This window comes from Gadus macrocephalus, chromosome 21 (assembly GCF_031168955.1).
Source record: "Gadus macrocephalus chromosome 21, ASM3116895v1".
In the NCBI taxonomy this organism is placed as follows: domain Eukaryota; kingdom Metazoa; phylum Chordata; class Actinopteri; order Gadiformes; family Gadidae; genus Gadus; species Gadus macrocephalus.
In genome coordinates this window covers 8,412,280-8,426,590 of record NC_082402.1, presented here as the reverse complement: position 1 = coordinate 8,426,590, position 14,311 = coordinate 8,412,280, and the positions used below count along the sequence as shown (strand labels likewise).

At 44.8% G+C, this 14,311-nt stretch overlaps 1 protein-coding gene and 3 non-coding genes across 4 annotated transcripts; all 4 read left to right on the top strand.

The window, feature by feature from the left end:
* On the top strand, positions 1 to 13,808 carry hnrnpub (heterogeneous nuclear ribonucleoprotein Ub). The gene is made up of 14 exons (XM_060042183.1): positions 1 to 657; positions 1,667 to 1,781; positions 3,789 to 3,868; positions 4,652 to 4,791; positions 5,261 to 5,360; positions 5,746 to 5,858; positions 7,778 to 8,041; positions 8,442 to 8,561; positions 9,279 to 9,407; positions 9,706 to 9,874; positions 10,178 to 10,477; positions 11,015 to 11,307; positions 11,494 to 11,682; positions 11,903 to 13,808. Exons 1-14 carry the CDS (start codon positions 174 to 176, stop codon positions 11,951 to 11,953), a joined length of 2,547 nt encoding a protein of 848 aa, XP_059898166.1. The 5' UTR covers positions 1 to 173; the 3' UTR covers positions 11,954 to 13,808.
* On the top strand, positions 5,039 to 5,178 carry LOC132450501 (small nucleolar RNA SNORA16B/SNORA16A family). The gene has a single exon (XR_009523880.1). It is a non-coding gene; the product is annotated as a small nucleolar RNA SNORA16B/SNORA16A family (small nucleolar RNA).
* LOC132450498 (small nucleolar RNA SNORA16B/SNORA16A family) lies at positions 8,768 to 8,906 on the top strand. The gene has a single exon (XR_009523878.1). It is a non-coding gene; the product is annotated as a small nucleolar RNA SNORA16B/SNORA16A family (small nucleolar RNA).
* On the top strand, positions 10,747 to 10,884 carry LOC132450500 (small nucleolar RNA SNORA16B/SNORA16A family). The gene has a single exon (XR_009523879.1). It is a non-coding gene; the product is annotated as a small nucleolar RNA SNORA16B/SNORA16A family (small nucleolar RNA).
* Positions 13,809 to 14,311: the final 503 nt, after the last annotated feature.

The window sequence follows — 14,311 nt, the reverse complement described above, 5'->3', positions numbered from 1 at the left end:
ACACTCGCCGCCACTGCTCTGAGCTCATTTCGCCGGTGAAAAGGGCTAGCAACGCGGGTGCCATTTGGCGCAGTTTGAGATTACATCCGCTTACAAAAGCGCCCGTGAATTATTTGTTGTCGTAACTCTTGTTTTTTTATTTAATTTAAAGTATTCCATAATACACCGTCAACATGAGTTCGATTAACGTGAAGAAGCTGAAAGTAAACGAGCTGAAGGACGAGCTGAAGAAGCGTCAGCTGTCGGACAAGGGCCTGAAGGCCGAGCTCATGGACCGCCTGCAGGCCGCGCTGGATGAGGAGGCCCTGGCCGGGGACGAACCCGCGCCCACAGACGAGGGCTTCGCCCAGGCCACTGACCAAGAAGGCATGGGGGAAGAAGAGGCCGGTGACGGTGAGGCAGAAAGCCTTGTCGAAGAAAGCATGGAGGCCAACGAGGCCGAGGGAGAAGAAGAGCAAGCCGAGGCCGAAGAAGTCGAAGAAGCGGCAAATGGAGATGGCGCTGAGGGCGCCGCCGTTGCTGCCGAGGACGACGAAATGGGCGAGGGCGAAGAGGAAGACGAGGAGGAGGAGATGGACCCCATGCTCAAGGCTGATGTGGACGACATGGAGAAAATCGACGCAGAGGACGGTGAGCCCGGAGACCAGGCTGCTGAGGGTGAGTCTTCTGGGCTGTGTTTGAACGTGTTGGATGGCTCCGTGGCTGGGTGTCGGTTTTGCCGATTGAGTCGGTGGTGGGCTGAAGTGATTGAATGTTGAGCTAGCCGCCGTGACCTCATTAGCCTAGCCTAGCCCGTAGCTACAAATCCTTGCTATTCCGCGGTCTTAGTATCGATCATTTAGCAAACAAATGATCGGTTTATTCGGACTCTTACGATAAACGGATAAAGTTAAGAGTTGGTGGCGAGCTCGGTCGTTATTGGAGAACTAGGATGGTGGAGTTGGCCATTCATTTTAAATCCACGGGTATCGGTTCTGTTTGGTTAGCGGTTAGCTTCCCAGCTAACGCTTCGGACTTAGCTGGCGAGCTACATTTCTTTTGTGTCCACGGTGCTGTGCTAGTTTCGACTAGCTAGCACAACCTTATTCAGAATATGTGATTGTTGAAGTTAATATCGCGGAGATGTTGCGGTTATTGGTCGTGTTTAATCGTATCGTGTTGCACGTGTTTAATTTCCTCTTGGCGTGTCGATAGACTTTCAATTTTATCAAAGAAATTAGTTTCTTTCTATATTAGCTGGTAGCCAAATGATGGGGTAAAGGGGGGCAGCACAGGTAGGCAGATATACCCATGCATGATTTACGTATCCCATTCAAACACACACTCAAGAATATACCAGATAACCTTTTAGACCAGCAGTGTCCCTTATCTTTATTTTACACGTATGTTCCCAATCCCATTAAATACCGTTGTCTTTATGTTCACCCCGACCAGTTTACATAGTAACTACCACCTGGTCATTACAAATGTTATATTCATTATGGACTCTGAATGTCTTCATTGTAACAATGAGGTGTCTCCTCTTGCTTAACAGTTGATGCTCCATAATTAATTAATTGAGTATTAACACGGGCTTCTGCGTGGGTCGAGACCCAACTGCTAGCCCGACCTCTCTTCTCTCAAAAAAAGGAGCACCTCATTCTATATCTTTGTTTTATTTCCAAAGGGGATGCGGACAAAGACACGAATGCTGATCAGAAGAATAAGAAGGGTGTTAAGAGACGCCGGGAGGAACATGGAAGGGGATACTTTGAATTTATTGAAGAGAACAAATACAGCTGGTAAGGATGGGACAGAGCCAAAATGGCCTTCGGCATTCCCGAAGCGCCATACAAAGCTTTGTTTAATAAAATATATGTATTGGCTTTAAGAGCCAATGCACTCAAGTAGCATACAGTAACAAAAACCCTCTTATTATTTTGAAGTATTATACTACAATGGAATTTCTTTAACGATAACTTTAATTTCACACATGTTTTGAGGGTCCATCCCGACTACTTTATAGAACCTTACCATTTGACTTTGTTGCAGTTGCCACTCACATTTGTGTCTGTAACAGAACACTGCTGTTATGTAGCAGAAGTACATTTTAAGCCATCAATGAATATTGAGTACTGTTTCCCATGACACGTAAATGTTCCAAGAGCCCATTGTGTCTTCAAGGTGAAAAATCAGGCTGCTCAAACAAGAGCACAGTGGAAAGTAGAGGAAAGTGCACTCTTGCTTATAGAGGAAAAACAGTGGGGGATGGGAGGGAGGGTGGGAAACCACGGCTGCAGAGTAGTACACAAGGATTTAGCAAACATTTCCGGAAACTTTTGGACCGCCCCACGGAAGAATTCGATACTCGGGAGTCGCCATCGTTTCGCTCTCGCACTGGTGTATTTTGTCATCTGTATTTTACTTTTTGTTTTTTTGTGTTAACAATTGTACGGTGTTCAGGTGCTATATTTGTCTCATCTCGTGTGTGGGAGCATTTTGTGTGTGTGTATTTACAAGGCACCTTTCTCTCCTCCGGCGCAGGTGACATGTGTGAATGGCTGTGCGTGTGGGTGCATGTGCTTGAAAAGTCACTTTTTTGTTTTTCATTTGCCCTGGACGCGCAGGAAACGACAAACGTCTTGTGTGTATGCTTCAGACGGAACACCCAACAACCCGTTCATTAACACCAATCATGGAGCTCCCAATGACTCTTCCAAGAATCCTAACTCCATTGGTCTACTTGATGGAAGCGGGCGGCGGGATCTTTTTTTTTCTTGACCATCCCTAGCTTTCTCTGCCATGTCACAAATGGAACTTCGGGACTTTAAGGGCCTGCCAAGTGTCTCCCCACAAACCCATATACCTCTACAGGGTTTGTGCTGCACTGCCAAAGGGACCACACACTCTGGTTTAGGCGTGGCTCTGTAAATCTCCTAACCTGGCCCAATTGTTAACTGCACTTTTATAAAGACACAAGATTGCTGAAACCCTGTGTTTAGAGGGAGTGTCATGGGCACTGGTTAACAACAGACCCACAAACTTTTTTAATTTGTTTTCATTATCACTGTTTTGGTCACAGGCATTGAGCGAATTATTGAGCATCAGTTTATGCTACATTACATGCACTTTTTAGCCTAAATACATTATATGCTTCTTTAAGTAAGCTTTGTCTAGGGTTCTTAAAACGCTACAGATTTGGTAAGTAGCTGTGGTGTTAGTTTTAGCTTTTAAAATGTGCATTGCTCAATTTTTAGCCTGTTACATTTGTCTTGTGCATGCAAAATGTGCCAATACTTGTTGTAACGAGACAATGTGAGGTAGCCATGACCTTCTCACTAGGAATTTCAAGCAAAAGCAGTTGGATACACCAAAATGCTTCTCCCTATGGGCGACTTTTTTTTAATGGATCTGGAAACCATTAACTTATGATAAAGATTGAGGGGGAATCCGTGGTGGTTTGGGTAGGGCTAGACTCCTCATGGCTTTTAGCAACCGTGAGCCCGGCAGGTGAAGACTGTCTGTCTGAGCTCTGTCTCTGTAGGTTTTTGATTTGATTACGCTGGACTCTGCAAGGTAAGTGCGGCCCGCAACGGTGGGCCATTCTTGTTATTTTTCCCACTATAAACAACCCTGCCAGACTTTTCCTTTGCCAGTTGTGTTTTTTTTTTTGTCTGGCCATCCTAATCTGCAGCAGGTGGAGCCTAAAGTCACCTTCACAAGCTCTGCGTGTGACTGCCGACCCTGTCTGCCCGTCTGTCTGGCCTGAATTTTCTGTCTGACGGCCTGTGCTCTTGTCTCGCTTTCAGGGCTTCGTTCAAATCCCCTGTGCCACCGCTGGAAGAAGAGGACGAAGAGTTTGATGACACTAAAGTCTGCCTGGATACTTGTGAGTGCTCCTGGTGCTGTACATGATATGACCCCTTGTGTTCCTGTTAAAGCAGCTAATGAAAAGTAGATCTTTCTGCAGTGCTGGTAAACTGATGCAAAGAGGCACTTAAAATATGTTGGAATTTAAAGAAATATTACATTGTACCAGTTGGGCTTAAGAAGCAAACTAGCTTATGTCTTGGATGAATTTATGCATCGATTTCAGTAATAATCGTCTTCATGGACGCTGACGTGTCCTTTTTTTGACAACCAGATTCAGTACGACAGTGTATCAATCCTGCATACTGCAATTGAGTCTGCATTTAAAAATATGCCACCATTTTGCAATACCTGCTAGATAATCAATATTTTCATTTGGAGGAAATAAAGGGATAATATAAAGCACGATTATTTAAATGATCATTTTTGTGTTTGGAAACTTTGAAATTTCGCCTTTAAAAAAAGTACACAAAATGTTCATAAATGAAATGTTCAAATCTAAAATAATATACAGATATGTATCCAGCTCCTCTGCCCTTTCTATAAAGGATATTTTTTTATAAATAAAGCGTTAACCCTAATCGATTATGATCATTTTGTGATCGTTTGACGCTGGAATCGCTTATCAAAATTAGATTAATCGCCAGGGCCTACTCCATAGTCCTATCTTCTTTTAAGTCAATGATTGTGTCTGGAGTTTGAGTAATGAACACAGTTCCGGGCGTGTAATGAATCTGGTTCCAAACCTTTCGTGATCTGGCTCTATGCCTTTCCTGACTCCTGGCTCCCCTTGTTTTACCAGACAACTGCGACCTGCACTTCAAGGTGTCCCGGGACCGCTACAGCGCCTCGTCCCTCACCATGGAGAGCTTTGCCTACCTGTGGTCTGGTGGACGTGCCAGCTACGGCCTGAACTCTGGGAAGGTCTGCTTCGAGATGAAGGTACGTCTCGGCAGGAGCACACATTCTCTTATCCGCTACTAGAGACATGAGTCTGTCGACGCCCATGTGCTGTGGGCTCTGAGGCCGAAGCTGACAACATGGGCTGAAATCTGCTTATTTTAATCAAAATTTTAATCAGTGATGAAAAAATGGCTTGATAGTTTCCCACAGTGAGTACCAAATAGCAGCATGAACTGGAAAAGGCTGCAGCACCAAGTCCTTAACAAGGCAAACGGGGTTCTAATTATCAGGCAACCTATCCAAGCTGTCCATGCTCTCTCTGTAGTGCCGGACGGTCATCAGGTCGCCAACAGGATAACTTTCGCCGACGGTCGCTGTTCGGTTCCTAAATAACTGTTTCAGCAACATTAAGGGGGAAGGACATTTCAGATAAGAAAAATAAGCTTAGTTTTGTTGCAGTCATTGGATTATCAAACCTTTTAATGTTTGGTTGTTCTGCGGTCCCCAGATCACAGAGAAGATCCCAGTGAAGCACATCTCCAGTAAGAACATGGAGATCCATGACGTCCAGGTTGGCTGGTCCCTGGCCACCGGTAGTCTGCTGCTGGGTGAGTTCCTCAATCAGTTGGTGGACAGTGCAATCGATTTACGGTTTCCTTTATACTCAATGAAGAGTTGTGTTGCTACTGAATTTTGAGAATTGATGATTGCTTCTGTGGAATTGTTTTGATGAGTAACCCAACAAAATGGATACAAAGCCTACTAGCTCCATTTTCTACTGCCCTTTCAACATTGATTACTTATTTAAAGCAATTGGTTAAGCAGTGCCCTCCAGTGGTCATGCAGGGGATGAGATTGCGTAAAATGGCTGCAATTACTCATTGCATTGCATTGCATGATGGGCAATATTTATTCTAGCCATGTTTCTGGCTGTGTTTACATTTTCTTGTGTAGAAGTGAGAAACTAATAACAGTTTATTCCTTTGTCTGCAGGCGAGGAGGAGCATTCCTACGCCTACTCTGGGAAGGCCAAGAAGACGGTGAACTGCGTCACAGAGGACTTTGGAGAAACCTACGAAGAGAACGACGTCGTCTGCTGCCTCATTGTAAGAACAACCATCAGTTTGTGTTCAGGTCGCTATTGTACAAAATGGCAGAAGCCTAAACTCTTATTAGTTCAAACGCTGTAAGCCATATTAACGGCATAAGACTATGGCAACATCAAGTTACTTTATTTCTCCTAACGCATGTCAGTGTCATGGTTTACAGGGTGGAGAAAAATGAAATGGAATGCACAAAATCGATAAAATGAACACAAAAAAGCTATACCTGCATAACAAAACAACCCGTGTAATTGTACAGCCGATTCAACGTAAAATAAGTGAAAGACAAAACTTAAATGATTTCTGTAGGGGCCGGTCACACATTTTGGTAAACCTTTCAGTTTTATTGCAATCAGCTCAAATTCCATGTTTGGGGTTTTAGAAGCCAAAACTCCCCCAATTTAAAGTACTTGAAGTGTGCCCCATGGCCCACTAGAGCCACCATCTGGAGGGCTGACTGGCTAAATCAGTTAAATCCTCTCCAGGACTTAAATGGGACTTTTCCCGCCAAAATCCGTGTACATAACGTTTTTCTTTTATGAGGGGGTGTCGGGAAATCTGGCCTGTGAAGCTCTGGGGTCTCACTGTGATTTAAGACTTATGAAAAAATAATCAAAGCAATATTTTTGTTACATGCAATTGTCAGAAATTCTGAAGTTTCCAGTTCATAAGGTAACTGCATTGACATTTGGCACCCCATGTGGTGAAAGTTGTTACTGCGATACACGCATGTATATTTATATAGCAAACACTGCAGTCAAAGTCCTTAACAAGGCAAACGCTAACTGGGTTCTAATTATCAGGCAACCTGTCCAAGCTGTCCATGCTCTCTCTGTAGCGCTGAACGGTCATCAGGTCGCCAACAGGATAACTTTCACCGACGGTCGCTGTTCGGTTCCTAAATAACATGTTGTTCAATGTTGCTGAAACTAACTATAATGGTACGAACACACCAAACGCTTAACCCGCGTAAGATTTACTCGCGTAACGCAGCTAAAATGTTGCTTGACCATTTTGTGTCAAAAATGGTCCTACGTACGCAGCTACGCGCCTGTGGCTGCGCTGGATTTAGGAGTCCGAGGAAGGAAACCCAAACGCCGCCGTGTTTGGGTGCATGATAGAGCTTGGATCGGGTTAGATTAAATAATCTCAGATATAAATAACAATAATCGGGTTAAATAACTTCACATGGTGTGTCTGGTGTGTTTCCAGTATTCGTAGTGTTGATCAGCAGAGATATAGTCCGCCAAGACGTTGAGGTTGCTTAGCAACCAGAGACTCTGTCCATGCAAATGAACGGAGCGTTCCCTCTTCGTCATAACTATCAAACCAAACATCCTTCACATTCACCGAGCGAACATTATAAAAGTAAAATGCACATTTCTCGCTATTTTTTTTTTACATAAACGCATTTAATGGCGTAACTATGTTACTATTTCCACCCAGAATAAAGAAAGATGTCGGCCGTATGCTTCTGTGCAAGCGTCACTACTCTCTGCCAGTGACGTCGGGTCAAGCTCAACGCTGATTGGGCAACGCGGCTAATCGTCATGTGTATGAGCGTAAAAAGTTAAATTTCTTGAACTCCGCGCGTAGGTGCGTACGCGCGTATATATACGCAGCTCATACGGGTATAATGTTGCTTTAGCGAATGTAACGCATCTACGCAGCTCGTACGCGCGTAAACCAATGGTTCCCTATGGAAAAATTGCCGATTTTATACGCGTCTATACGCGGGGTACGCGTTTGGTGTGTTCGTACCTTAATATAGTTTCAGCAACATTAAGGGGAAGGACAATTCGGATAAAAATAAGCTTTATTTTGTTTAATTAAATTTTTACAAACCTTTAGTTGAAGTCTGCTGAATCTCTTTAAAAAGTAACCACAAACGAGAGTGTAAACACGAGATCTCTCCTGCCCAGGACTTCGAAGCGGACGAGGTGGAGATGTCGTTCTCCAAGAACGGCGGTGAGGCGGCGGTGGCCTTCCGGGTCCCCAAGGACACGCTGGCCGGCCAGGCGCTCTTCCCCCACGTCATCTGCCACAACTGCGCCGTGGAGTTCAACTTCGGCCAGTTGGACGAGCCCTACTTCCCCAGGGTGGAGGGCTACACCTTCCTGCAGCAGGTTCCCCTCGAGGAGCGCACCCGCGGCCCCAAGGGGCCCGACACCAAGGCCGACTGCGAGGTAACCACGGCGATACAAGTGTCTTGATGTAAAGGGTTCCGGGGAGACCAGGGTCAACGGGTGTGGGACTTGTTAGCGGAAGCTGTTGGTTATTTAGTCCTTATGTGATTTTTGTATTTCCCCGCCAAAATCCATGCACTTAACTGTTTTTTTTATTTATACATTATTAACTCTGACTTAAGTTCGGGGAAACCGTCACAGGCTGAACTTTTTATTCATGTGTAAAGAAAACCATACCAACTGTTAATGTTTATTAGAATTTCTTGGAGAAGATGCAAATAATGAACTATCCTATCCGGCTGCATCTCATTGGCCGAGACATTAAAATGTGTTTTCTGACGTGTTTCCCCCCCCCCCCCCCCCCCCCCCCCCCCCCCCCCCCCCCCGCGATGTGTTCCAGATGATCGTGATGGTTGGGCTGCCCGGCTCAGGGAAGACCACATGGGTCAAGAACCACGTGCAGGAGAGCCCTGGAAAATACTACATCCTGGGCAGTGACACCATTGTGGACAAGATGATGGTCAGTCATTCTGTTCCTCTGCCCACCTCTTCCTATCACAACACATAGTGGCATAGAATAATGTTCCCCTGTTGTAGTCTATTATGTAGACTTTCTGTATTTTAGAAATTACATCGGTCATTTCTGCATTCATTTAATATTAAGTGTGTGTGTGACTTTGGGACACAAGCAATTCCCATCGTGGGTTAGGATTTCCCATCTGAATCTCGGGCACCCATCGAAGCCGCCCCTGCTTGTTTTGGTAGCGTCGGGCGGTCAACAGGATGCCAACATGATAACTTTCACCGACGGTCGCTGTTCAGTCTGTAAATGACTGTTTCTGCAACATTAAGGGAAAGGATAACTTCTCATTACTAAATGAGCCAAATAGTAAATGTAACACACTTTATCTAAAGCACCGTCATTTGAACTTGACCTGTATTTATCATTGTTGACATTGAAAATTTAAATCTATTTTCTACGAGTTCATTGCTTCTGCATTGGTGGACCCCAGTGGGGAATCAAACTCTAACCCCTGCCAGTGCAAATGCCTTGCTGCTCTAGTTGAGCCACATACTCTTTGGGCTAGTCATGACCTTACATCTCATGGGCTTCTAATTCCTCACCCACTAGCTCGGGGATCACTAGCGTAGCCTAGCACTCGCAGGCATTTCCGTCGATACACAAATAGTTTAGATCCCGCCATACTGAGTAATATCCTGTTGGTACGTGATGCAGATCAACAGTCTGAAGAGGCAGTCCAAGGACACCACCAAGCTGACGGCCATCTCCCAGCGCGCTCCCCTCTTCCTGGGGAAGTTCATTGAGATCGCCGCTCGTAAGAAGAGGAACTATATCCTGGACCACGTGAGTTTATTAACCATTGGTAGTAAACAGGAAATCATAAGTTATTCATTTTTAAAAGTAAATGTATATTTGCTGCTTATAGCACCGCAATGGAAATATTTGGCATTTCTGTTTCATATCACTATTAAATGCATTCGTTGGCTGCTTCTTAGATAAATAAATAAAAGTACCATATTAATCCATGATTACAAATTGGAACTATATGGTGAATGATGCAAAATCGCCAAAAGTACATTTAGATCAAATATCACTTGGTTGTGTCCTTACCTGTCCTTTCCCCTCTCCATCCTCCCTGCAGACCAACCTGTCTGCCCCGGGCCAGAAGAGGAAGATGTGTCTGTTCGCTGGCTTCCAGCGCAAGGCGGTGGTGGTGTGCCCTTCAGACGAGGAGTACAAGCAGAGGGCCCAGAAGAAGGCGGAGAGTGACGGCAAGGAGGTTCCCGAGCACGCCCTGCTCAAGATGAAAGGTACAACGCAACCAGGTCCACAGTGACATTACACTTAAACTGCAGATATACTGGATACAGGTAGAGATGGACCTAAACATGTATGACAACATGGAGGCTTGGCCACTTCGTATTAGAAGCATGTGGCAGTTCTGAGCCTGTATTAAAATGTATCAAGGTTTATATTTCCCATCTTTTTTCAGATATGAAATGTTACTCTACACAAATATGTACTTGCTTCTAAGCGGCCATAAATAAACGTGTTGACATGAAACCTACCATACCCTGCCAACGGGCTCCCAGTAACACCCCTGCCCCCCCCAGGGTTCTTCTCCCTGCCCGAGGAGGGCGAGAGCTTCTGCGGGGTGACGTTCGGCGAGCTGGAGAAGGAGGAGGCGGCCAAGCTGCTGGAGCAGTACCGCGAGGAGAGCAAGACGGCGCTGCCCGCCGAGAAGAGGCCCAACCAGGGGGGCATGCCCCCCAAGAGGGGCGGCGGTGGCCTGCGCGGCGGCACGCGGGGGAACAAGAACCAGTTCAGCCGCGGCGGCGGAGGCCCCGGGCAGCGCGGGGGCCCCGGTCAGCGGGGCCGCGGGAGCTTCCAGAACAGGGGCAACTTCAGAGGAGGTGAGCGGAGCGCCGGTCTGTCCGGGACGAGGTTCACTGTGATTTAAGGAGTTGCTAACTAAACGGACATGACGCGAGTCTTTCTCAATATTTTGCCAGAAATCCTGTACTGCTGTTTCCAGGTAACAAGGGGATCGCATTTAGAACCCCATGTGGGTAAAGTTGTAACTGCAGATGTTATGAAATCGTGTACATGTATATACATTTATATAGCAAATACTGCAGTACAATTCCGTAAGAAGGCAAACGCCAACTGGGTTCTAATTATCAGGCGACCTACCCAAGCTGTCCATGCTCTCTCTGTAGCGCCGGACGGTCATCAGGTCGCCAACAGGATAACTTTCACCGACGGTCGCTGTTCGGTTCCTAAATAACTGTTTCAGCAACATTAAGGGGGAAGGACAATTCAGATAAAATAATCTTTATTTTGTACTGTTCTTTTTTGATAGTTTAGTACAAAGCTGCGGAGGTAACCACACGAGTGTAAACAAGAGATCTCTACGTTTATTAATTCATCATTCTTCCTCCCGTCTCCAGCACCCGGCCCCCGGGGCGGCTTCAACCGGCCCCCACGCGGGTTCCTGCCCCCTCCGGCCTTCCGGGGAGGGTACCCCAACCGGGGCAACTACAACCGTGGCGGCGGCGGAGGCGGGCTCATGCCCAGCCTGGGCGGCTCTCCAAGGGGAGGCCCCATGAGGGGCGGCAGCTTGGGCCCCCGGGGCGGGTCCATGAACAGGGGCGGCCCGATGAACCGGGGGGGCAACATGGGCCGAGGGGGCGGCGGCAACAGTAGCCGTGGCGGCGGTGGAAGCCGTGGAAACTTCGGACAGGTGGGTCTCCCTTAATGATTCGGCGCAGTCTCTTAAAACAGACCAAACTTGTCTGGAGATGCTGTTATATACTAACCTTTATTTTAGTTATTAATAAGAATGTGTGCGTGTATTTCCTGGAGGCAAATCAAACGGTTATTTGCCATTGCTGGGTTTTAATATTTTCTCGCCCGCCTTGTGTTTCAGTTCCAGCAGAGGGGCGGCGGCGGTGGCGGCGGTGGCAGCGGCGGTAACCGTGGTAACTTCGGCAACAAGAACGGTGGCGGCAACTTTGGCGGGAACAACAGGAATAGCGGGAACTTTGGTGGAAACAACAGGAACGGAAACTTTGGCATGGACAAGGCCCAGGCCTTCAACCAGAGCTGGCAGCAAGGGGTGAGTTCCTCCTTCACTGAATGACTAACCATTTCTCTAGTGTCTTTTTGACGTCAATTTATTTGACATAATTAGGAGTGCGAAGGGAAATGACTTGAAATATTGTGTTAATAAGAACATGCTCATTTTATTTTAAAGACCAAATTGCAAGGTCCCAAGAATACATGTAAATGTCAACTGTGCGTGGGTCTCTTCTAATCGCTCATGTGTTCTAACGCAGTTCTGGAACCAGAAGCCATGGAGTCAGCAGTACCAGCCCGGCTACTACTGAGAGACTGTGTTCTAGAGCACTGGTGGCCCGGCGGACCAACCACTAGCCACGGAACATCCACAAGCTCTTTTTGTTGTTTTTTTCCCGTTAAATTTTTCTTTACTAGAACCCACATTTTAAAAGCCCCACCAACCAACTGACTGCAATGACTTAAACAATCCGGAGCGACAACATTCCACATCAGAACAGGGGAAGGGCAGGGGGAGATGGAGGAGAATATAAAGGCCTCTGTGGGGGCTGCAATGTTATCTACTGTACACCATTGTTTCAACGCATCCTCTATCCACATCCGTTTTTATTTCATTTTTTATTTCTGTTGTAAATTTTTATAACTATAGTTTTCCCGCAACTTTTAAAAAAAAGCATGTTTTTAAATAGAAGAAACCTATGTGATAAGATCTCTCCTGCTAAAGATCAAGGGTCTGAAAGTTAGCTGGAAATGCAGATGTTAGGAATGTTTTTGTTTTTTTTGTCTTCGGATTGATGCATTTTATCATTGCCGTTTTTTGTTAAATTTGGATTTCTCTTTTATATTTAGGATTGTAAATATATTGTTTTTTTTGTTGTTGCTTGATTTAGTTTGTGAGAACTTAATGAAACACGGTATTGAATAGAGTCCTTTGCTCCCCAACAGGGAGCTCGGTAGCTAAGCTAAGTGTTAGTTTGTTTATGTTTAGACCACTGTCATCAAACAATACTACCCACACGCCTGGTGACTTTAAGACAGTTATTCGGCTCTATTTTGTGTCCTTTTGTTTCCACTTCCAAGCCTGTGATCTAAAAATCCATAGACTTGCAATAAAAAGACCCGTTTGCTTTTTTTAACAAACCCTCTGGCTTGTGGCTTTTGATTGCGTTCAAGGTGGGTTAAAACGGGCCCTTGAACTAGCGCCCCCTGATTGGCTATAGTTCAAACTATGAGGACATGGGTCTCACCTGGAGGCAGCAGCGTCTGAGGGGCGCAGTCTCCTAGGCAACCCCTACACACTTCAATTTGGCATTAGCCATTGTAATGCACATGGCTCTATGCCCAGCCAGGTTTCGTATTTAATTGTAACGCTAAGGCATAGTTGAATAATTTTGAATTATCTCTTAATCTTTTTTTAAATAATATCCAGGTGTACAGTGAGGAAATTAGTTTTAACCTAATTTATTGAGTTTTTTTCCATAGAGGTCTGTGTTGAAAAACATTGAATCATTGATAAGCGAGTAAAATTGTCCAGAAATATAAAAAACATGTTTCATGCATGAGGTCTGTCCGTTATAGTCTTCACATTTTTTTGTATAAACTCCAATTCTGATGTTTGACATGGTATCTTTTGTTTGTAAATATTTCAGCTTCAGCAGTAAGAATCTTTTGACGGCTTTCATTGACACCAGCAGATAAAACAAGGGCTACACAACATCGCAACATGTTCACCATTAAAACTCCTCTCTGTCCCAACTGACAAATTAGAAGCACAGCCTATTCCCAAACTATTGAGGAAGAACAGTTGAATGTTGTGGAGCAAAGTCGACATCCCTATTGGAACAGTTTTTGGGGGAGGCAATCACCAATAGCCGCCTCATTGTTGGAACAAGTAAACTACAATAAACTCAACTTTCCTGTTGAGAGGATGCGTACAGTGTTAATGAAGACTAAAATTGGAAATTGTTTTTTTGTTTTAATACTGTTGATATTTATTAACACGTGTACATAGGTCACCACTTTTTGAACCATGCATGAATGTTACATTAACTGATATCAGCCGATAATTTAATGTGATTATTATAATTAAAAAGTATATTCGTTTATACAATTATTGTAACCAAATGTCAACGTATTACGAATAAATTCTACCATCTCCCTTGTAAATATAGTGGGTACTTGCTGCAGCTAAGTTAACAGTTTTACAGTATATATGATGGCAAATATATTCTTTATGTTGCTACACAAAATATGTGCTCATCAAAATCTCCCAAGTATTTAAGATATGTTTTTATGTGTAGGCTTATTTATTTTTTAACAATGCTGATATTTAAGTTCCAAATTAAGAACTTTTTTTTATTTTTTTTTTATCTTAACCTCTTCAAACATTTCAATAAAGGTAATTTCCTTGCCCCTGAAAAAATATCTCTTTGGATAATTATTATACTGTTTGTGGATCAACTGACAAGAGAAGTGATGAAATAAGTAAATGCCTCATTGAGATTCATGTTCTCCTTCCCAATCTCCGACGGTCTCCTGTCTGTCTTTCACTCGGGCAAACACTGCCTGTTCGCGGGGAATCCACTTCCCTGCCAGACAGCCAGCTTTGTTTCAGCTTTGTCCTGTGTGTTTGTGGGTTTGCCATCTTTGCTAACATATTAGTGAATGAC

What these genes read in the sequence shown, in the direction of transcription:
- hnrnpub (XM_060042183.1), top strand. Translation starts at nt 174, where the DNA reads ATGAGTTCGATTAACGTGAAGAAGCTGAAAGTAAACGAGCTGAAGGAC. An exon ending in AGGTCTGCTTCGAGATGAAG is followed by an intron (nt 4,792 to 5,260) that starts GTACGTCTCGGC and finishes TGCGGTCCCCAG; the next exon opens with ATCACAGAGAAGATCCCAGT. An exon ending in CAGGGGCAACTTCAGAGGAG is followed by an intron (nt 10,478 to 11,014) that starts GTGAGCGGAGCG and finishes TCCCGTCTCCAG; the next exon opens with CACCCGGCCCCCGGGGCGGC.